Here is a 23,496-nt window from a genome sequence, read left to right as displayed (position 1 = left end):
CGATCCTCAGATCTCAGCCTCCTGAGTAGCTAGGATTACAGGAGTGAGCCATCAGCGCCCGGCTTGCAAACCTTTCTTACCTGTTCCCAGTTCCCTGTTTAAACTGAGGACGGCTGTAAGTGAAGTTCTGTCTTTCCATGGCTGCCATGTATTAAATCCCCTTTCTCTACTGTGTCTCTATCTGGCCTATAGTGTTGAGTGGCCAGACCTGACACGTGAAACACGTGGAGTTTGTGCTTGGAGTCTAGGAATGAAGTTTCAGTACTACAAAAAGAACCGCCCCCCCCCAAAAAAAAAAATAACCAACCAAACAAAATCCACCACATCAGAAGGCTGGGCAATGGGGCAGTTCTGGGGCTCTTTGACCCACACAGCTGTTTCAAGTAGATGTGTTTACTGGATCTCCCAGAGAAGCAGGCTGAGAGGGGAAGATGCGCACATGGCTGCAGGGGATGGCTGGGCCACCAGGAAGGGCGGACCAGGTGTGGGAGGGTGGGCCAGCGCCATCCTGCCTGGTTCCCTCACCCATAGGAAGTCAAGAGCAGGATGTAAGCCGGGTGTTGGTGGCTCACACGTGTAATCCTAGCTGAGATCTGAGGATCCCAGTTCAAAGTCAGCCTGGACAAGAAAATCTGTTATCTCCAGTTAACCACCAGAAAACTGAAATGGTGCTGTGGCTCAAAGTGGTAGAATTTTAGCCTTGAGCAAAAGAGCTCAAAGAAAGTGGCCAGGCCCTGAGTTCAAGCCTCATGACTGACAAAAGGAAAAAGAAAAAAGAAAAAAGGGGGCTGGGAAGGTGGCTCAGTGGTAGAGCACTTGCCTTGCATGCATGAGGCCCTGGGTTCGATTCCTCAGCACCATATAAGCAAAAAGAAAAAAAAGCCAGAAGTGGCGCTGTGGCTTAAGTGGTAGAGCACTAGCTTTGAGCTGAAGAGCTGAGGGACAGTGCCTAGGCCCAGAGTTCAGGCCCCACGACCGGACCCCCCCCCCCCCAAAAAAAAAGAAAAAAGGAGAGCAGGCTGCAGATGGGCTCCTGGGAATCAGGATTCTTGCTTCTTCTGGACAGGTTGTACCCCAGGGCCAGCATAGTGGTAGAAGGGGTTACTTCCCATGGAGGGAGGACCAGCAGCCAGCTCTAAGGCTCTCTGTGCATCTTCAGCCTCATGATGCAGTCAAGAGGAGGACAGAGGGCTGGAGAGGAGAGCCTCAGGAGGAGGAGGTGAGAGGAAGCTAGTAACCTCCTGCCCTGCCTACAATAGGGATCTGTACCTGAGAACCCAGTCAGGTGATACATGGTAGGTGTGCCCTGCTGCTGACTTCAGGATCAGGTACTGCTCAGCGTGGGAACAAGGACAGAAAAATCCCTACAGCAGTTCCCATGTCCCCTTGGCCTTTAGAACATACTGGATCCCAATTCTGTGAGACCCTTACCTCCAATGAACCAGCATAAAGCCAGAAGTGGAGCTGTGGTTCAAGTTGTAGATTGCTAGCCTTGAGCAAAAAAGCTCAGGGACAGCACCCAGGCCCTGAGTTCAAATCCCAGGATGGGCACACACAGACAAAAAAGAAAACCAAACACCCCAACTGTGGAGATCTGGGCCCTACACACCAACATCAGAGTGGGAGGCCAGGTCTGTGTCGCTGGAGGAGCCGTAGAGCCTCAGCATGGGCGTGAGGTCAGGTCAAGCACTGAGCTGCCCAGGTCCCACTCCTCCTTGGCCCCTCAGAGGGCTCGTCTACCCGATCCTGCCATGTGGTAGGCTCCGCCATCCTGAGGGCCCACTCCCACTGCAGACAAGGCCGGCTTAGACCACACGCAGGTGGCAGGTCCCGCACCCCTGCGGGCCACCTGTGTCCTGTACTCCTTCTCCATGGGGTGCTGACCCTCAGCCTCCAGATCCAAAGCTGGAGTAATTACCATGGACCACACAGGCCAGCAGGGGACTGGCAGGCTGGCTTTGCAGACATCATCACCGAGTGCCTGGTAGCTGTGTGAGACAGAACCCCTGCCGGCTTGCGCCAGCTGAGCCCAGAAACCCAGAGCCCCCCACCGCGATGTGATGGGGGCTGGAGAGATGGATGCAAGGCAGAGAGAGGCCAGGGCCCTCACCTGCCATCCCCATCCTCTGCCCACACGGCCCCCTGCCCCTGGCATCTAACTCAGTGCTCCATCAATGTGGGCCCTCTAGGGCACAGTGCTACGACCAAAGGCCACACAGAACCACAGGGACAACAAAGGCCTAAGGCACATTTATTTATTCTGTCCAGCTCCCTTGGGCATCAGAGGGAGACCAAGGCAGGAAGCCCAAATGGCATCTCCCACAGCAGGAACATTTCACATGTGTTTTTTGGTGTGTGCATATGTGTATGTGGGCAGGTACTGAGTATTGAACTCAGGGCCTTGTGCTCTAACTTGGCTTTTTTGCTCAAGGGTCTATCACTTAAGCCACAGCTCTGTTTCCTACTTTTTGCTGGTTCGTTGGAGGTAAAGAGTCTCATGAACTGTCCCACCTGAGCTGGCTTCAGACCATAATCCTCACATCTCAGCCTTCCAAGTAGCAAGGATTACAGGCATGAGATCTCAGTTCCTGGATAACCAGAAACTTTTTTTTTTTCCAGTCCTGGGGCTTGAACTCAGGGCCTGGGCACTGTCTCTGAGCTGCTTTTGCTCAGGGCTAGCACTCTACCACTTGAGCCACAGTGCCTCTTGGGCTTTTTCTGTATATGTGGTACTGAGGAATCAAACCCAGGGCTTCATGCATGCTAGGCCAGCGCTCTACCGTGAAGCCACATTCCCAGTGCCCCCCCCCCCAACCCTCCCCGAAACATTTAAAAAGGACACTACTTGGAGCCAACCCGGATGCTCCTTGCTAGAGCTCCAGTACCAGGACACCTGCTAGTGACCTGAGGGGGCGTCTGGGCTCCAGCTGAGACAGAGAAGATGCTGCATTTCAGGGCTGAGCTGTGCCCAGCCAAGAGCTTTACTGAGTCTCTCTGGCCTTGGCCAGTGACGGAGGCGCTGACAGTGACCGCCAGGCCACCTAGCCGTGAGGACAGCAGCAGGGCGCCAGGTGTGGCCTCCATCGGGGTGAGGGACGGCATCCCAGGCCTGGCAACTCTATTCCCAGCGCAGACAGTGTTCTGGTTTCAGGAGTAGCTCAGGGGTACCCTCCGCCACAGTCCCCCACACAGGCAGTTCTTTATCCACCGCTGCTCCCACTGCTTCACAGCTGTCGTCTCGTTGGGAGAATTGAGCATGGTGACGCAGCCGCACCTGGGGGGGCCAGGGGGGTAGACCGGATTCCTCTAGCCTGCTCCACCCACCTATGGACTTTGCACATGCCCTTCCCCTGCTGTGAGAAAACAGCTCCCTGCACCCAGGACATCCCTCGCCACTCTGTGCAGGAGAGACCAGCTGAGTGATCCCTCGCTTGCTCGGCCATGCTAACTCATGTGGTGTTGGAGCCTGCTTTGTGGCAGCCAAGGTTGCTCGGCCATCAATTCATTGCCACACTGGGTTCCTGGGTTCTCAGGGGGATGGAGCAGGACATGCAGCTCCCCCTCCCCCGAGGTGCCCGGACCCCTGCAGAGCTCCAGGCTTCATCTCAGCAGCCCAGAGTATCAAAACGATGCTCCCTCACCTGGTACAGGCCTTGCATTCCTCTGTGGGGTAGGCACCCAGGTGCAGCCTCCGCAGGTGGTCAATCTTGGGCTGGCCAGGTGCCCTGGGACGAGAGGAGAGGGCATTAGAGATAGGAGCCGGGGTGGTCTCCCTCCACACTCCCAGCGGAGCAACATGGTAAAGGCGTCCACAGAGCCAGGCATTGGTGGCTCACACCTGTCATCCTAGCTACTCAGGAGGCTGAGATCTGAGGATCACTGTTCAAAGCCAGCGCAGGCAGAAAAGTCCCTGAGCTGCTTTTTGCTCAAGGCTAGCACTCCACCACTTGAGCCACAGTGCCACTTCCAGCTTTTTCTGTTTATGTGGTACTGAGGAATCGAACCCAGGGCTTCATGCATGCTAGGTAAGCACTCTACCACTAAGCCACATTCCCAGGCTGTGAAACTCTTATTTCCAATTAACTATGAGAAAACCAGGAATGACACTGTGGCTTAAAGAGGTAGAGCACTAGCCTTGAGTTCAGGGACAGCACCCAGGCCCTGAGTTCAAGCTCCACAACCGACAAAAAAAAAGAAAGAAGACATCCATGGGTCAGCACAAGTGACATTTCCTAAGTGGGCAGGACCTACATGGCAACCTCTGGGGAAATGGCACAGGAAAAGGGTGGGTGATGCTTTTGATTACAAAAAAAAAGAGTAGCCAGGCCCCAGTGGCTTATCCTGCGATCTGAGCTACTAAGGAGGCTGAGATCTGAAGACTGTTATGCTGAAGACTGTAATTCAAAGCCAGCCTGGGCAGAAAAGCCTGTGGGACTCCTTTTTTTTTTTTGGTCAGTCATAGGACTTGAACTCTGGGCTTGGGCGCTGTCCCTGCGCTCTTCAGCTCAACGCGAGCACTCTACCACTTGAGCCACAGCATCACTTCCGGTTTTCGAGTGGTTTATTGGAGATAAGAGTCTCCGGGACTTTCCTGCCTGGGCTGGCTTTGAACTGCAATCTTCAGATCTCGCCTCCTGAGTAGCTAGGATTACAGGCGTGAGCCACCGGCGCCCAGCTCCTGTGGGACTCTTATCTCCAATTAACCACCAAAAAGCTGTAAGTGGAGCTGTGGCTCAATTGGTAGAGTGCTAACCTTGAGCAAAAAAAGCTTAAGGATAGCGCCCAGGCTCTGAGTTCAAGCCCCAGGACCTACACACACAAAAACAAAAAAATATATACAAAGACCAATCTGGGTGCCTGAGGCTCATGTCTGTAATCCTAGACACCCAGGAGGCTGAGATGTGGAGGGCTAAGGTTCGAAGCCAAGCCTGGCCAAAAAGAAAAAAAAAAAAGAAAAACCCATCTCCATCCTCATCTCCAATTAACCAGAAAAATGCTGGACTGGAGCAGAGGTGTGGCTTCAAGTAGCAGAGTGCCAACCATGAGAGGGGAAGCTTAGTAAAAGCATGAGGCAGTGAGTTCAAGCCCCAGTACTGGCACATGCGTGTGTACACACACACACACACACACACACACACCACACACACATACCACACACCACACACACATACCACACACACACATACCACACACACACATACCACACACACACCACAAATACCACACACACACACACACCACACACACCCCCACACCCCCCACACCACACACACACACACACCACACACACACCACACACACACACACACACACACACACACACACACACACACACACACACACGAGGGTGGGTGCAGCTCAGCCGGTAGCACTTGCCTAACAGTACAAGCCCAAAGTCTATCCCCAATAAATAAAATGAAGGCAGATCACAATTATATGTGTAATTGTGGAAGGCTTCACAGCCCACCGGGAGCAGTGGGATTTTCTTTTTCTTGCCAGTTCTGAGGCTTGAACTCACAGCCTTGTCACAGCTGGTGCGCTGCCACTCAAGCCATGCCTCCAGTTCCAGCTTTTTGCTGGCTCCCTGGAGGCAGTCTCACAGACTTTGCTGCCCTGTCTGGCTTCACCTCTGGAGCCTCTGAGTGGCTAGGGTGATGGGTGTGAGCCTCCAGCTCTCAGCTCCTTTCTCTCAGTGTCACAGCTCAGATAGTCTGCATTGGAGGTAAGACTTGCTTCCAGGCATGCTTAGCCCTGAAGGGGCTGGAAGCCCTGGATGCCCTAAGAACCTGGGAGCAGACACTGCACAGGGGTCCTGGGGAAGATGACCTATCGTGGAGGAACCTTCTCCTGCTACTGTTAGGCCATGCCAAGGACCGAAGGCAGGCGTGGAAGAGGGGGTGGGCAGGGAGGGAAGAAGTTTCCCAGAGAGAGCCCGGGCAAAGGTGGGCAGGGGCGGCCCATACCTGGCCAGGCCATCGAGCTGCAGGGTGGTGGCACTGCCAGGAAGTGGGGGTGCCCGGCCAAAGAACAGACGAAGAGGTTGCTTGGGCTGTAGGCGGCTAACCAGGCTGTCGCTGGCGGGCAGCCAGTCCAAGCTGGGCACGAGCAGCTGGCTGGGCAGTAAGCAGCATTCGTCCACCAGTGCCTCGTCGGGCTCACTGGCTGGACCCTCGTCACGGCCTGTAGGAAAGAGAATGGGGGAACACCATGCTCAGCAGCCTGCCTAGAATGCAGCAACTGAGATCTGGAGGACCAAGGTTCAATGGGGCTTCAGGGCCCTGTTCAGTAAGGCTCGGCCTTGCCCCGGTTGGGACACAGGGAAGGCCCTTCTCCATGGTCCTAGCATTTCCTCTGTGAAACAGGAACCTGGGCCACCACCCAGCTGATATCCTCTGTTGAATGCAGTGCCCTGAATGGACACAGAGATGCAAGAAATACAGCCTGGCTGCCCAGACATGCTTCACCCGGTAACCTCAGACACCTGTGATGCTGATGGTCAACAACTGATGGTCAACAACCATCCATACATGCCAGCGTTGGTGCTGGGTGCTGGGGACATGGCCAGAGCCAAGACAGAGCTGTTTCTAATGGCAGGGCTTCTGCGTTGGTAGGGAGACATCCAGGACATGTATTCTGGTGAGGAGATGGGAAGAAAGAGGAGTCTCACAGCAAATCCACAGTTTGGTGAGCAGGCGGAAGAGCAGGGACATGCTATCCTGGGTATCTGAGGTGGCCGTGTACACGGGCAGACAGCTGGGCTTCAGCAGGCCCCAGATGCGGATCACAACCATCAGTTCTCGCAGCATGCCCAGTGAGGTGCCGTCGCGCAGGAAGCTGTGGCCTGGTCGCAGCGGGGAGCCCTGAGGACAGAGATATTCAGTGTGAGAACCAGCCACGTATGGCCCTGGGTCTGCCATGGAGCAGACCTCCATGAACAAGCTCCAGTACCTGGAGCTCGGGGAATGACCTGGCCCTGACGTCCACAATACCAGGGGACCTGGCTGAAAGACAATCGAAAACAGTGCCGGCAGGCGCTCGCTGGGCTTGTGAGGCTGAGGGGAAGTGATCCCATAGCCTCAAGCCCCCAGAGGCTGGGAGGGGCCTCTGGTGTCCTGACTAAGGGAGCTGGAGGGACACACAGCCCCCAGCCAAATGGACATGTGCACCCGGGGGCTGAGGAGGGGAGCAGCCGGGGGCTGAGGAGGGGAGCACCCGGGGGCTGAGGAGGGGAGGTGGCAAAGAGGCAGCGTGCGCGGCCTGTCCTGTCCTGTGTTCTCAAACCTCAGGGATAAGGTTAGGAATGAGCCAGGTGCTGGTGGCTCACGCCTGTAATCCCACCTACTCAGAAGGCTGAGATCTGAGGATCAGGTTTGAAGCCAACCCTGGGCAGGAAAGTCTGTAAGACTCTTATTTCCAATTCGCCATCTAAAAGCTAGAAGTGGAGCTGTAGCTCAAGTAGTGAAGTGCCAGTTCCACAGCGCCACTTCCAGTTTTCTGGTGATTCACTGGAGATGAGTCTCACTGACTCTCCTGCTCTGGCTGGCTTTGAACGGCGATCCTCAGATCTCAGCCTCCTCAGTAGCTATGATTACTGGCGTGAGCCACTGGCCAGGCTTTAGAGTGACAGCTTTGAACAAAAAATGCTAAGGGACAGCCCAGGCCCTGAGTTCAAGCCCCAAGGCTGGCACAAAACAAACAAAACTGGTTGGGGCTGGGAAGAGGGCAAACAGGAAGTGTCCTTGGAGAATAAAAGTGAGATCAGGAGGTAAAGAGGGATCAGGGACCGTGGGCAGGGCTTTGTGGAGGGGAGGGCAGGAGGAGGGGCCGAGGGGTGGGCAGAGGAGGGCTGGACCACACACCTGGTTGGGCAGGCTGGCCAGCAGGTAGAGCACGAAGTCGCCCACCCACTGCAGGAGCTGCTGCAGTGCCTGGAGCGTGTTCATGTCCAGCACAAACTCCTCTGTCTTGAGGTTAATCATGACCTTGTCGATGTCTGCAAGGAGACAAGTGTGGGGCGGTCAGGGGTACCCAGGCCCTTGTGAGAGTGACGTGTACAACGCACACGTAGACTGACCCAGCTGACCCCTGCTGTGCTCCAGGGGCGGCATGGCTGATTGAGGCTTTATGCAGAGGGCCAGAGCCCACCTTGTATGGGCAGGGTCCTTCTTTGGGCCTTTCTGGCCTCCAGGCCTCTGCATAACTGGGTGCCTTTGCAGGGACTCTGTGTGTGGAAACTCTACTCCTCTGGGGACCACAGGTCCTGCCTTAAGGGTGAGCTCTGTGTGGGAGGACCTCCACCTCTACCTCCTGCAGTTAGCTGCAAGCACCCTGTCCCCCAGTACCTGGCAGACCCACAGCAGACACCTCTCAGGTGGATCACAGAATGAGCCTACTGAAATAATCATTCACACGCGATGTGGTATGGTGGTACACACCTGTAATTCCAGGGCTTGGGAGGCTGAGGTAGAAGGATGGAGTGTTCGAGGCTAGCTTGAGCCAACTAGTAAGACTGTCTCATCAAACTAAAGGCTGGGGCTATAATTTAGTGGTATAATCTCTGCCTAAATTTGCAAGGTCCCCTGGGTTCCATCCCTAGCACCTCCAAAAAAATAAAATAAAAATCACAAAACACCCGGCTCCTGGCTAGAGGGCCTGCGGGCTGTGAGAGGTGATCAGCTATTTATCCATCTGCATGTCCAGCAGTGGGGAAGTATAAACCACGCTGCCCTGTGTAGAGGGACTAGTAGACGGCTGTGAAAAGGTGCCATGAACGTTTTCCAAGGAATAGTAGGGAAACTTTATTTTTGCTACATGAGGTGAAGTGAGCCTCTGTGTGACTAAGTTATCTGCAACCGGTAGGCTGGAGTCTGGAAATGCCAAACTCACAGAAAAAGCCTGGATGCAGAGGTGTGGTGTAGGTGTCCGTGTGGGGAAGAGGACGGTCTGCAGAGAACAGCCCAGGTGCCCTTTTCAGGTCTCATGAATGAGGTGAAAAAATGCTTCACCTGAACGGCACCTCCAGTCCAAGAAATATAAATATAAAATAAATAAGATATATATATATATATATATGTATATATATATATATATATATATATATATTTAATTTTTTGTTACTAGTACTAGAGCTGGAACTTAAGGCTTGGAAAGTGTCCTTGATCTTCTTTTGCCCAAGGTTAGCATTCTACCACTTGAGACACAGCTCTATTTCCAGCTTATTGGCAGTTTATTGGGGATGAGTCCCATAGACTTTCTTGCTTGGGCTGGCTTTGAACCATGATCCTCAGATCTCAGCCTCCCGAGTAGCTAGGATTATAGGTGTGAGCCACCAGCACCCGGCTTAGAAATATACATTTTTTTTTTTTTGGTCCGGTTGTGGGGCCTGAACTCTGGGCCTGGGCGCTGTCCCTCAGCTCTTCAGCTCAAGGCTAGCACTCTACCACTTGAGCCACAGTGCCACTTCTGGCTTTTTCCTTTTTTGCTTATGTGGTGCCGAGGAATCGAACCCAGGGCCTCATGCATGCAAGGCAAGCGCTCTACCACTGAGCCACCTTCCCAGCCCAGAAATATACATTTTTAAAAGGGAAAAGTGACACACCTGGTATGGTGGCTCACACTTGTAAGCCAGGCTTGGATGGTTTGAGGTGAGCCCAGGCAGGAAGTTAGCAAAAGCCTAGCTGGATGAGCAAGCTGGGTATGGCAGCACTGACCTGGGAACTGAGGTCAGAGGCCAGCCCTGGGGAAACCTGAGACCCTATCTGAAACATAACTAAAGCACAAAAGGGCTGGGGTGTGTGACTCAGTTGTTAAGAGTGTCTGCCTAGCAAGCACAAGGCCCTAAGCGGAAGCCCCAGCACTGCTCCCCAAACAGGAGGAGTGAGGTTCAGCAGCACTTCTGAGCAGGCTGGTTTCTGTGAGCTGGCTTTGGTAAAAAAAACTTTCCACCATGGACCCTAATCCCTTTACAGCCAGGAATGGAAGGGAGCCGGAAGTGGCCAGGGGTCACCCACCCACGTCGGTGATCTTGGCGCAGATCTCGGCCAGCCGGTCACCGGGGCTCTTGTCGGGCGTGTTGAGGAAGTGGGGGCGCAGCAGGGACTTGAGTGTGGAGCTGATGGCCATGAGGAAGAGCTTTGTGTGGTAGTCACACACGCGGGTCACCGTGCACGGTGACAGCTTGCACAGCGAGGCCTTCATGGCCAGGATGCGCGTGGAGAGGACCTGGGGGAGGGGTGGGCAGGACAGTGAGTGAGCAGCCAGGCTGCCTGGGGACACCCACCTGGGGCCTGGACCACCACGGGACCTCTCTCCTTACAACTAGCTGAATGGGGAGAGGACCTGGTTGCTGGGGCAGGGTGCGGGGGCTCAGCCTGAGAGTCTACCTGCGGTGGCACTCAGGGATGCGTGGAGAGCAGACTGGAAGCTGCAAGGAGTCCCATGCAAGGAATGGGTCTCCAAGTGTCCACATTACTGAGGGAGGCAACCCAGTCCGGTTGGAAAGGCAGTCAAGACACTTTGGGGTTCACACAGTCGAGGCTGTAAGTAGCAGGTATCAGCCATCACCAGTGGCAATCCTGCCGGCTCTGAGCCTGCCACACACAGGGCTGCTGTCCCTCAAGTCCCTCCTGAGAACCATTGCTTTGTTTTGTTTCTTGGTGCTGGTGCTGGGACTTGAACTCAAGGCCTAGGCTCTGTCCCTCAGCTTTTTATTTTATTTTTTTTTGGTGAGTGGTGAGGCTTGAACTCAGGGTTTGGGCGCTGTCCCTGAGCTCTTCAGCTCAAGGTTAGTGCTCTACCACTTTGAGCCACAGCGCCGCTTCTGGTTTTCTGATGGTGAATTAGAGATAAGAGCCTGGGCTGGCCTCCAGCCACGATCCTTACATCTCAGCTTCCTGAGTAGCTAGAATTATAGGCACGAGCCACTGGGGTCCAGCTGAGAACCATTTTTCATTGTATTGCTGGGTCTAGAACCCAGAATCTCACACTCAGGACCCCAGGACTGCCCCCACAGAAGATTCACCCATGCCAGGTTGGAAACCTGCAACTGGTTGGGGACCCATTGGTCCTCATGGCTGGTCTGTTGCCAAGGAGCTCCCTGTGAGCAGGGAGGGGGCCGACCCCATGACGCCTGTGCCCCGGGCAGCGCTCACCTGCTGCAGGGCGGGCTTCTGGCGCATGTACTCCTCGTGCAGCTTCTCCACCAGGCTCTGCACCATGCCGGGCTGCACGTGCAGCAGGATGTCCCACCAGTCATAGCCGGTCACCATGCAGTACTCCAGCAGGAAGAGCAGGTGTTGCAGGGCCAGCTTGGCCTCCAGAGGGTGGCCCAGGGAAGGTGAGATACGCAGCATACTAAGCTGTGGGAGGCAGAGGGGTGAGGTGGGGTGTGGGCAGGAGGGGGCACCCCCACCCTTGCCCATGGCCCTCTAGGCCCGCCAGCCCACAGTTGGAGGGGCAGGGCCATGGACAGCACTGAGCATCCAGGGGCACAGATGGCTTCTCAAAACCATTCGCGTGGATCAAGCAGAAGAGGACTTGGACAAGCAAGGGCAGGGCCCTAAGTTCAAACCCCACAACCACCAAACCAATACCAATACTCTACCCCTTCCAGATTTTTGGTGATTCATTGGAGCTAAGAGTCTCACAGACTTTCCTGCCCTGGCTGTGATCCTCAGATTTCAGCCTCCTAAGCAGCTAAGATTGTAGTTGTGAGCCACTGGTACCCAGCTTGTAGAGGCCGGGAGGGGAGGTATAGCTCAAGTGCTCGAGGACCAGCCTTGAATGAAAAGCCAGGAGAGAGAGTGCAAGGCTCTGAGTTCAAGGCCAAGGATAAATAAAGAACTCGCAGCTCTAGAGGCCTGGTGATGGTGCTGGCACAAAGCCATCAGGAGTGCCAAGGTGTCTGCAGAGACCTCCGCAGACAGGAGTCCTGCCAGACAGAGCTCGGAGCTCTCCAGGGCTGGGCCATCCCACAGGTAGGCCACAATGTATGGGGAGCAGATGTGGGCTGTGAGGGAGGGGGCTGGGGGGAGCTCTCTCCTGTAGCACTCAAGTGTGTGGCACACGTGGTACATGCACACACACGCACACACGCTGCTTGTTCTTTGCCCTAACTGCACTCTGCATCAGGCTCCCATGTGGCACTATGGCCTCCGTGACATGCGAGGGGTCTGCCTCAGCTGGAGGGCAGGCTGGAGGTCAATTCCCGCGGATGGGGCAGGGAGGGGCTCACGGTTCCCTCTCCCCCACAAGAACCCCACCTGCAGTCAGCTCTGTCACGCTGGCTGGCACTCACCTTTCCGTGGTTGTCGATGCCCACGAGGGCCAGGGAGGTCCAGGACAGCTGCATGGCCTTGAAGTGGACAGCGGGGCCTGTAGTGCGCGGGCGCTTGATGGCGGGCTCATCCAAGGAGCGCGGGGCTGCAGAGCTGTAGAACACGGCCATGGTCTGCAGGGACAGCCGGTGCACGATGTGCACACTGCCATCGTGGAACGCCAGCGCCAGCCCTGGGAGACACAGGCCTGGGGTCAGGGCTTGAATGGCTCGGGACCCTGGGTGAGGGCAGCCTCCTCCATGGGGAAGAGCAGCTGTTCTCACGCCCCTTGCTAACAGGACCCTCAGAACCAGGGGGCTTCTGGCTCCAGCCAGCTTGGTCTGGGCTGACAGGCACTTCCAGGGGACAGGTCGGGAGAACCTCCACGGGAGGGACCCCTGGAACCCCTGGTCCAGACCCAAGAACCTCACCATGGCAGGGCAAGACCACAGGTCAGAGGAAGCTGCACTACCTGAGGGCTAGCCCTGGAACCCTAGGGCAAGCCATCTGGCACCATGCATACCACTGTCAGCAGCCGCCAGCCCCCCATCTGTCCCCTGAAAGCTGACTGGCCGGCTGGCCGCCATGCTGGACTCTGCTCTCGCGTTAGCAGGGGCGCTCTGGGGCTACAGATAAAGGCCCCCAGCCTCGTGCAGACTTTGACAAGGGTCCTTTTCATTCAACAGAAAAAAAGCAAGCAAGCTCTGGAGAAGAGAGGGCCGAGTCACAGACACACTTCCACTTTACAGCTGAGCAAACTGAGTCTCAGTCCTGGAAGCCCACCATGCACGTGGGGCTTGGACATCTAGAACCACACTGTGATCACTGCATGCTGCTTTTCCAGAAAGGGATTTTGACTCACATTCCCAACCGCTGCCTTACTAAGCTGCAACAGCTCTTTATATACTAAGGAATGCAGCCTCTGGTCAGCAGGCTCACAGGCCCCTGGATACCTCCAATGAGGACAGCTTCCTCACCAGAGTTGACCCAAGGCCAGGCCAGGGTCCCATGGCCCTCAGAGCTTACCTCCTGGTAAGCAGACCCACCCAGGGTAGGGATAGCTGTTTCTGAGCTCAGCATACCGAGGCCAGGGTAGAACTGGGTGTCGCTGGCCACCTTGAGGTCAGTGTTGGTGAGTGAGATGGGCAGCTTGGGCAGTGCCACAGCTGACACTCGGTCCAGGTCATTGGTGGCTGACAGGATACGCCATTTGAGAATCATGGGCTGCTTGTCACCGACTGGACCGTTGGATAAGGAGAAATGGAGAGACAACAAGGTCAAACTGAAAGGTGGTAATGGTGCCCAGTGCCCCATGTTCCCTTCCCTGACCCAGGAAGAGGATCCTGGCCTGGCCAATCAGAGTGATCTAGGCCCACCAAATGGGTTCAGGGGTGGACCAATGGGATTCAGTCCTGCAATTTTATGCAAAGCAGGAGAATGGAAACTGATGGATGTGCCCTCCTGATTGGCCACACACAGACGTCAAGGCTGCTTGCCCTCTGCCAGCTCAAGTAGGTTTTCTGTTTCTGGCCTAGAGTCTTAAATGGAAGCCTATCTACCAACAAGCCACGCCCAAACCCCTAGTGTGATGCAGGCCCATGAGGGACAGTCAGCCCAGGAACCTGTCCCTGGTCAGAGGGCAAAGAGGTCCCTAGAAGCCGGGCACTGGTGGCTCACGCCTGTAATCCTAGCTACTCAGGAGGCTGAGATCTGAGGATCGCGGTTCAAAGCCAGCCGGGGCAGGAGAGACCGTGAGACTCCTATCTCCAATAAACCACCAGAAAACCGGAAGTGGCGCTGTAGCTCAAGTGGTAGAGCACTTGCCTTGAGCTGAAGAGCTGAGGGACAGCGCCCAGGCCCAGAGTTCAAGCCCCACGACCGACAAAAAAAAAAAAAAAAAGAGGTCCCTCGAGTGATATCCTGAGGCTGAGAGAGGGCAGGGGCCCGGCAGGCAGAGTGGGATGTGGGTTAGACCTCAAAGAGCTGTCAGGATCTGTACACCGCGCCTGCCTGGCATGTGGGGTCCCTGGGCCCACCTCACCCCCAAATGCCCCAAACAAAAATGTGCCCTGTAGCTGAGAGCTCAGCGTGGGAGGCTGTGGGCGGTGGTGTGCCCTGTGGACGTCAGTGACAAGGACCCACACAGCTGGCATCCAGGCTTCTAGATGACAGGGCTGTCACCCCCCCTCCCCCCCTCCAGAAAATGAGGCTGTGGGGTGGCGCCTGCCTGCTGGGTGTCCTGCAGGAGCCAATGTTCCCACCGGCACGGAACAGAGGCAACTGCCTGGGGGCGAGGTTTGGTGGCCCTGAGGCAGGTGGCGTCAGTGAGCTAGGCCTGGTGACTCACAATGCGCTGTGGGAGGGCGGCCGGCCGGGACCAGCTAGGCACTGAATCACTCTGGCAGCCACAATGGGCCATTTACGTAACCCCCCACCCCCCACCCCCCACCCCCGCAGTGCAGCACAGGCCGCAGAGTCATGAGGGGCCTCTTGACACAGCTTCATTAGTGGCTTCCGATTCCTGCTCCTCAATACCCGGCCACTCAAGCGCCCATTAGCGTTAATCAGCCGAAGGCCAGGCTGGCTTTCATCTGCTGCAAAACATCTCAGCAGGCTGCCGGCTGGCCGGCAGGAGCTAGCCGCAGCCCCAGCTGGCCGGCAAGCCAAAGGCTCTCCCAGGATGTGTGCCAGGGAGGGTGTCAGCTCTGGGGGTCCTGAGGGGGTTGATCAGAGGAAGGGCTAAAGGAGAGATTGGGGATGGCAAAAGCCAGTGAATCATTCTGGGCCTCAGCTTCCTCTCCAACCATGGTTTCAAGGTGCCATGACTTTTAGGAAAAAGTACTGGGAGCTCTGATCTTCCCTGCCACCCACTTGCCCTGCTTCTGCCCACTGCTCTCCTGCCCCAGGACCTTTGCACCAACCATTCGGCTAGCTCCTTGCTGTCAGCTGGCTGGGTGATTGGGGTAAGCAGTGTGCGTTTCCTGAGGTAGGACAGGATGGCAAGTCTCCTCAGAACTTAAAGAGGAGGAACAGTTCAGATGCATACCAAGTGGCGATGTGGCTCAAGTGGTAGAGCGCTGGCCTTGAGCAAAAGAGCTCAGGGACAGTGCTCAGGCCCTGAGTTCAAGCCCTACAACTGACAAAAAAAAGAGAGAGAGATGCATACCAAAGTCAGCACCCAGGGCAGGGGGCAGCTAGTGGCAGGACATTTACCTAACATTCCCAAGGCCCTGTGTTCATCCCCACAACCAACCCCCCCCTGAAGGAAGGTAGGGGCCCCTGTGGCTCCAAGGGAGACACCCACCCACCCATAGAAACTCATCCACTCATAAGAAACAACTCACCCAAGGGACACTCTTGCCCCCAGACCCTTACCCACAGGAGAGATCTGCTGGAAGATGTTGTTCACGGGGAGCCCCTCCTTCCGCAGGGACCAGCACTCTACCAGGCTGCTTGTCTGGCTGGACGCACATAGGAGCACCTGGAGGGCGGCGCAGTGAAGACCAGGCCCAGGCCATCCCCATCGGTCCTGAGCCCTGGGTTCTCACAATAGCTCAGCCCTGCATGTGCCATGCAGGTCCCTCCCCGCCCTCCCCACCCCCCACCCAGCACAGGGCCGCCATGGAGTCCAGCCTGCTCTGCACCAGCCCACCCAGGTCCAGTGATAAAGGCTGCATGGGACAGTGGACGTCAGCGTGGGTCTCTGCCTGGTGGGGGGCATGGAGAGGAAATATGACAGGACCTTCCTGTTTTGTTTTTGGGGTTTTTTCTGGTCTGTTGTGGGGCTTGAACTCTGGACCTGGGCACTGTCCCTCAGCTCTTCAGCTCAAGGCCAACACTCTACCACTTGAGCCACAATGCCACTTCCAGCTTTTTCTGCTTATGTGGTGCTGAGGAATCGAACCCAGGGCCTCATGCATGCGAGGCGAGCGCTCTACCACTGAGCTACCTTCCCAGCCAGTATTTTTTTCAGGTTTTTCTGTTAGTTTTGTGTTTTGTGCCAGTACTGGGACTTGAACTCAGGGCGTGGGCTCTGCTTGCTCAAGGAGCTCTAACACCTGAGCCATGCTTTCACCTTTCCTGGTTTTTGTTGTCTTTGTTTGCCAGTCCTGGGGCTTGAAATCAGGATTTAAACACTGTCCCTGAGCTTTTGTTCAAGATTAGCACTCAAGGCTAGTACTTGAGCCACAGTGCCACTCACTTCTGGCTTTTTCTGTGTATGTGGTACTAAGGAATGGAACCCAGGGCTTCAGGCATGCTAGGCAAGCACTCTACCACTGGGCCACATTCCCAGCCCATGGCAGGAACTTTGAGCTGATTCATGAGAACAATCGGATCTCAGGAGAGTTCACTGGCGGGTAGTGAGTATCAGCCCCAAAGACAGGCCTGTCCGGATCCCAAGACCTGTGGCTATGTCACTTCACACCGCAGAGCAGACCTTAAAGATGCAATCAAGCCAGGTGCTCGCGGCTCACACCTATCATCCTAGCTACTCAGAAGGCTGAGATCTGAAGATCACAGTTCAAAGCCAGGCTGGCTAGGAAAAGTCTATGAGACCCTTATCTCTAGTAAACCACCAAAAAGCAAAAAATGAAGGTATAGCTCAAGTAGTAGAGTTCCAGCCTTGAATAAAGAAAAGTTAAAGCATAGAAGCCAGGCCCTGACTTCAAGTCCTAGTACTGGCACAAAACAATAATAATTAATTTTTTTTTAAAGGATGCAATTGGGGCTGGGAAGGTAGCTCAGTGGTAGAGTGCTTGCCTAGCATGCATGAAGCCCAGGGTTTGATCCCTCAGTACCATATACACAGAAATAGCCAGAAGTGGCGCTGTGGCTCAAGTGGTAGAGGACTAGCCTTGAGCTGAAGAGCTGAGGGACAGCACCCAGGCCCAGAGTTCAAGCCCCACAACCAACCAACCAAAAGAAAAAAAAAAAAAAAGGATGCAATCCAACTAAGGATCCTGAACTGGGATCATCCTGGCAAGTCTTAGGAAGGAGGCAGGTGGTGGAGGTGGAGAGACTGTGAGATGTGGCATTGCTCCTGGGAGGACGGGGAGCCTACGGGGGCTGAGACAAGCGGGAGGAGATCCCAGGGAAGTCCAGGGGCCTGTGGATCCCAGAAGCAGAGTGTCAGGCCTGCACCGGCTTCCGTGGCTCACCTGCTCCGACATGTCACGGGCCAGGAACTTGAGGTGGGTGATGGCAGGGAACTTGTCCTTGCGGTTGACGTCGGTGGTGCAGCGCATGAAGAGCGAGGGCAGGATCTCCGTGTCGATGCGGCACTTCTCGCTCACCACGCTCACGCACACTTTGTAGAACTGCACGGGCGACGTGCTGCTGCCGTCCGCGGTGGCCACCACGATGTTGCCGCCACCTGTGAAGGCGATGTCGGCCAGGGCCACGCGGCCTCGCAGCCTACACAGGCTCTCGGTGGACGTGAGTACCTGCCCGCTGGGCTTGAGCAGGGACACGGTGACCAGGCCACTGACAGTGACCGCAATCCAGCCCTCCATGGGCTTGCCACCAAACAGTGTGAGTGACGGCGAGAACTTGACCCGGGAGAACTTCTCCCCAAAGCTGGAGGCACCTGACTGCATAGAGAGGGGAACAAGGGAACACTTTCAGGGTGTGCTTCCAGCACCCAGGGCTGTACCCGCACAAAACGTCAGGCAGGAATGAGGGGGCTGGGACAGCAAGTGTGAAGCAGAGATCGGGGGACATGTGAACCCCAGGAGAACTGGGATGGGGGCCTCTCTGACCCACAGTCTCCTCTTTTGGAAGATGGGAACAGTGACATTTACACCACCCATGGCAGGGATTGAATGGATCTGCATACATACATCAGACTAAGAACTTTTCCTGGACCTTGGTAGTTTCCAGTTCCCTGGTGCGAAACCTGTGCCTCTGCCTCAGTGGCCAGGAGGAGACAGGCAACATACAGTAGGTACATAGGTAGGCCTAGCTGTAGGTACTAAAATGTCATTTGCAAGAACAGGTCAGGACTGGGGACTTTGCAGACTCCTGGAGGTACTGGGAAGCACCAGATACAGCCCTACTTACTCTTCTTACTCTTCTGGGGTTTTTGTCTGTTTGTTTGTTTTTGGTGCCAGATCTGGGGCTTGAACTCAGGGCCTGAGCACTGCTCAAGACTGGCTCTCTACCACTGGAGCCACCGTTCCAACATGGGTCATCAGTACTCAGCTAAAAGCCACCTTTTTTTTAGGGTCTCAGTTTTCTAAATATGCTATTGTGGAAACTGGACTCATCTCTACAGAGCCACCTACCCCAGCCTGAGACCCTCATGTCCTCACCTGCCCCTCCCTGGCAGTTGAGCCATGATGGGAGCTCCTAGCCTCGTGTTGTTTTCTGGCAGTTTACATGAATGTACAATACACAGTCTTACACACACACACACACACACACACACACACACACACACACACACACACACACACACACACACACACACACACCCCTGGTACTAGGACTTGGACTCCTACAGCTTAAACTCAAGTCTCCCTTAGCTTTTTCCAATGTTGACACTCTACCACTGGAGCCACAGCTCCAATTCCAGCTTTTTGCTGGTTTGTTGGAGATAAGAGTCTCAAGAACTTTTCTAGCCAGGCTGGCTTCGAGCCACAATCTTCAGATCTCAGCCTCCTGTAGCTGGGATTACAGGCATGAGGTATTGACACCTGGCTCAATCTGGGAATCCTTGCCTCATGCCCACTTGAGGCATGAGCATACAAGGCCAGAGAAGTGCAGGACACACCTTTGTACTTGTTGTCCCTGAGCAGAACCAGGGTGGCTGAGCTTCTGAGAGCCCGTGTGCCCAGGTGCTCTTGGCACTCACACGTACCCATTCTCCTGCCTGCCCGCCCACCCAGGCTCTTGTCCCTCTGCATTTGCCTGTCTATGCCATGCACCAGTTCACCATCTTACCCCTGCTACCTCTGGACCAAGAGCTGGGCCATAAATTAGACACCCCAATGCTACCCACCCAGGAGAGCCCACCATCCTGCCTCTGAATGGACAAATTGGTGCGTGCCACAGCCCAGCCCAGATGCTAGAACAGCAGAGATGGCTCTATGACCAAGAGTATCATCAATGTAAGGCTAGAACCATGACAGCCTCGTGCATCAAACAGCCCTACATAGTAAGTTTTCACCTACATGCACACACAGACTGCCAGGGGGCTATGTGGGGTCAGCATCCTGCCCACCTCACCCACTCACTCAGGCGGGACACTCACCTTTTCCACATGCAGGGCCAGCTTCACACCATTGTGCAGCCAGGACAGGGCCACGATGGGGTCTCCCTCCACGAGGCTTCCTACTGAGCTCTCCCAGCTATTGGCCAGGTGGTCCGCCATGCTCCAGCACTTGATCTGCCCATCAGCATCAGCTGACAGGAGGCGGGAGCCTGTGGGGACAGAGTGGGGGTATCTGTTCACAGAATGTGAAAAGTCTGGGAAGGGCCAGTCCTGGGGAGCGGTCATGACTGGAGCATTGGGGGGTGGAGGGCATGAAACACACTGAGGAACGGTGAACACAGCAGTGTCACGTGGCAGCTGGGACACACAGTGACCATGCTCACAGGCCAAGGTGCCAGTCCCAGCTCTGGACGGACAGGGAAAGGCAGTGCGGTCTGTTCTGGGATTTGGAGTCAAGGGCACTGGGTGAGGGAGACCCTGGCCCCTCACCTGACTGGTCCCACTCAAGGCAGGTAATGACCTCGCTGTGCTCCGAGCTGATGGAGTGCACGTCCCACGGGTGCTCTGTGTCCAGGATGTGGATCATGCGGGCTAGGTCTGCAGGGGACAGGCAGGGTCAGCCGGGGCTGGCACACAGCCTCCTCACAGTGACAGAGCCACAGGGGCCACAAGGACCTCAACAGAGGATCCAGGGAGGTCCCAGGCCGCGGCAAGCATGGGAGCTGTGCCACCAGGGTGGCTGCAACCACGGTTTAAAAACTGACAGAAGCCGGGCGCTAGTGGCTCACACCTGTAATCCTTGCTATTCAGGAGGCTGAGATCTGAGGACTGAGGTTCAGTAGCCAGCCCAGGCAGGAAAGTCTGTGAGACTCTAATCGCCAAGTAACCAGCAAAGAGCTGGAAGTGGAGCTGTGGTTCAAGCAGTGAAAAAGAGTGAAAAACTAAAAGATGATACTCTGGTCCTGAGTTCACACTCCAGCACCATTCCAGTACTGGTACACACGTGTACACACACATGTGCACATGCATGCACGTGCACACACACACACACACACACACGGGAGAGAAAGAGACATAGAAGCTGGACTAGAAGAGAATGATCCTGACAAGCAGAGTGGGTGTCTCTCCACACTGGGTCATAGCTCTTCATTGCCCTGATTTTCTGTGCTTCTCCAATTCTCGGTAATGAGTGCACATTAGCAGGACAATAGCAAGCTGGGCACAGCCACCATACACCTCAAGGGCTTTTGGGAAAAGCCACCAGGACTCTTTTGCTCTGGAAACTGGGGCACAGGTGTTCCAGCCTTTGCTTGACCTCCCACGGCAGCCCTATCCACCTGCATAGAGCTATTCTCCCAAGTGCCATGTATCTAGCAAGGGAGTGCATTGGCCCTCTGTACCCTGGAGGTGGGGCAGGCAGTATAGGCCACTTCCCCAGACCTAGACCCAGGCTGGGTGGTGAGTCCAGTAGCTGAGGAGCAGGGGACATACCCTGGTCATCGTTGCGGAGGTCTGTGGTGAAGGCAATGAGGTTGCGGCAGGACCAGGCGCAGGCCAGGGGCACAGATGGGCAGTAGGTACTCTTGGGCCATTTCTCCCATTCGCAGACGTAGGCCAGATCCATCATGCCCACAGCACCAAGCACAGTCCCTGGATCCTGTTGGGAGGAGGGTGTGGCTCAGGGACAGGAAAGCCATCCTCCCCACCCCATTAGCACCAGCCTGAAGGGGAGAACTGCAGCTCTGAGCTTTTGAACTCAGAGCCTTACACTTGTTAGAAAAGCATCCCACTACATTACCATGCCCCAGTCCTTTGTTGTTGTTGTTGTTTTTTAAAGGTTGTTGCCAGTCAAGGCTTGAACTCGAGGCCTGGGCACTGTCCCTTAGTTTTTTGCTCTGGTCACCATGCTTGGGTTGTAAGGATATCTTTTGGAAAAAAGGTCTCACTATGTTGCCCAAGTTGCCCCCAAACTCCTATAATCAAGAGATCCATTTTCTTTGCCTCCCAAGTAGCTGGGCTGTCAAGCAAGTACAGAGACTGGAGCTACAGGGTTTTTGGGTTGTTGGTTTTTTTTCTGCTCCTAGGGCTTGAACTCAAGGTTTAGTCACTGTCCCTGAGCTTCTTTTGATCAAGGCTAGCACACTACCACTTGAGCCACAGATCAATTTTTGGTAGTTTATTGGAGATACCAGTCTCTAGAACTTTCCTGCCCCAGCTGGCTTCAAACAGCAATCCTCAGATCTCACCCTCCTTAGTAGCTAAGATCGCAGGTGTGAACCACTAAGTGCTCAGCTCCCAGAACTTTTTTTTGTTTAAGGCTAGTGTTACGTCGGGCACCAGTGGCTCACACCTAGCTACTCAGGAGGCTGAGATCTGAAGTTCACCATTCAAAGTCAGCCTGGGAAGGAAAGTCCGTAATAAACCACTAGAAAACCAAAAGTGGCACTGTGGCTCAAGTGGTAGAGCGCTTGCCTTGAGCAGAAGGGCGCACGTTCAAGTACCACGACCGACAAAAAAAACCAAAAAACTAGTGTTCTCCCACTTGCCACTTGGGCCACAGCTCCACTTCTGGCTTTTTTGATTGTTAATTGGATTTTCCTGCTTAAGCTGGCTTTGAACTTCGAGTCTCTGTTCTCAGCCTCCTGAATAGCTAGGATTACAGTGTGAGCCACAGCACCAAGTGGGGCTGCAGTTTTGGGGGTTTTTTTTTTGTTTGTTTTTTGCTTTTAATTTGTCGGTCATGGGGCTTGAACTCTGAGCCTGGGCACTGTCCCTCAGCTCTTCAGCTCAAGGCGAGCACTCTACCACGGGAGCCTCAGTGCTACTTCCGGTTTTCTGAGTGGTTTATTGGACATAAAGAGTCTCACGAACTTTCCTGCCCGCTTGGAACGGCGATCCTCAGATCTCAGCCTCCTGGGTAGCTAGGATGACAGGCGTGAGCCACCGGCTCCCGACTCGGGGATGCAGTTTTAACACAGAGGGGGCCAACGTGACTTCCAGTGGAGGAAACAGCCAGTGGAAAGGCCCAGAGGCTGGAGAGTGGGGCAGGAAATGGGGGGGCTGCTCTGGGCCTCATGGGGGTCTCATCCCTTGTGGAGTAAAAAAAAAAAAAACCTGAGGCGCCGTGACTTATTTAGGTTCCCACAATCTGTGCTGACTGAGGGATAGGTAGAGGGTGACCATGGCGATCCAGGGGGGTCAAGGATGGAGACAGCATGAGGACAGGGTCCTGCGGGAGGATGCTCAGAGCCGGACAAACCAGACGCCGCCCCAGCCCAGAGACTCCGCCCCCCGCGCCCTTGGTTCTGGTAGGCCCCGCCTAGGCCGACCACGAGCCGCAGGCCCCGCCCCGGACTCACCGGACCCCCGCCAGCAGCCGGATGCACCCGGAGTTCCCGACCCAGGCCCCACCCCTCGCGCTCTCCGCGCCGCGTTCCCAGCACCCTTTGCTCCCAGTCCCGCCCTCTGACTCCACAGGCCCCGCCCACAAGCCCTCCACCCCCCCAGCGACGCTCCGAGCGGCCGCGGGCGCCGTCCGGGCGCCGTCCGATCCCTTCCGGGATTCCTGCAGCCCCTCACGCACCTGGCTGATCCGAGCGCCCAGCCTCGCAGGAGGCCGCGGTCCACATTCACCGTAGCGCCCCGCCTCCGGCGCCGCCATCTTTTCACATTCAACAAGTTTCCCGGGGTTACGTCGGCCCTTCGCTTTGATTTCTGGGATAGCAGTCGGCTCTGGCTCCGCCCCATTGGGGGATATTTGCATATGTAGCTATATATTAGTCCCAGCATCCTCTGGAACTAGAATTGATTTTTAAAATAAAACAAAAATGGGCATTTGTCAACTCTGGTCAGGAACTGCATTTGCTTTCATGGTGTGTGACACTACTATCATTAAAAGAATAGGTAATCTGATAGAACAAGTGGAAACTAGCTTCACTAGCTTCACCCTTAGTGAAAAGAACTGCCATT

At 55.3% G+C, this 23,496-nt stretch overlaps 1 protein-coding gene across 2 annotated transcripts; it reads right to left on the bottom strand.

The window, feature by feature from the left end:
* Positions 1 to 2,949: 2,949 nt before the first annotated feature.
* Med16 (mediator complex subunit 16) lies at positions 2,950 to 23,236 on the bottom strand. Of its 2 annotated transcripts, none has more exons than XM_042697295.1 (15): positions 23,111 to 23,236; positions 21,019 to 21,184; positions 20,017 to 20,124; positions 19,567 to 19,736; positions 17,474 to 17,905; positions 15,690 to 15,795; positions 13,397 to 13,552; positions 12,296 to 12,507; positions 11,151 to 11,357; positions 10,011 to 10,221; positions 7,860 to 7,993; positions 6,668 to 6,860; positions 5,964 to 6,180; positions 3,642 to 3,725; positions 2,950 to 3,274 (listed from the first exon to the last, which is right to left on the bottom strand). In XM_042697295.1, the coding sequence occupies exons 1-15, from the start codon at positions 23,186 to 23,188 to the stop codon at positions 3,148 to 3,150; spliced, it is 2,601 nt and encodes an 866-aa protein (XP_042553229.1). In that variant the 5' UTR covers positions 23,189 to 23,236; the 3' UTR covers positions 2,950 to 3,147. The 2 variants fall into 2 exon arrangements, with proteins under 2 accessions (XP_042553229.1, XP_042553230.1); XM_042697296.1 differs by lacking the exon at positions 23,111 to 23,236 and adding an exon at positions 22,887 to 22,927.
* Positions 23,237 to 23,496: the final 260 nt, after the last annotated feature.

Source organism: Dipodomys spectabilis, unplaced genomic scaffold, assembly GCF_019054845.1.
Source record: "Dipodomys spectabilis isolate Male_0828 unplaced genomic scaffold, ASM1905484v1 ptg000215l, whole genome shotgun sequence".
In the NCBI taxonomy this organism is placed as follows: Eukaryota; Metazoa; Chordata; class Mammalia; order Rodentia; family Heteromyidae; genus Dipodomys; species Dipodomys spectabilis.
The sequence above is the reverse complement of the archived record's forward strand: the minus strand, read 5'-3'. Positions and strand labels throughout refer to the sequence as shown.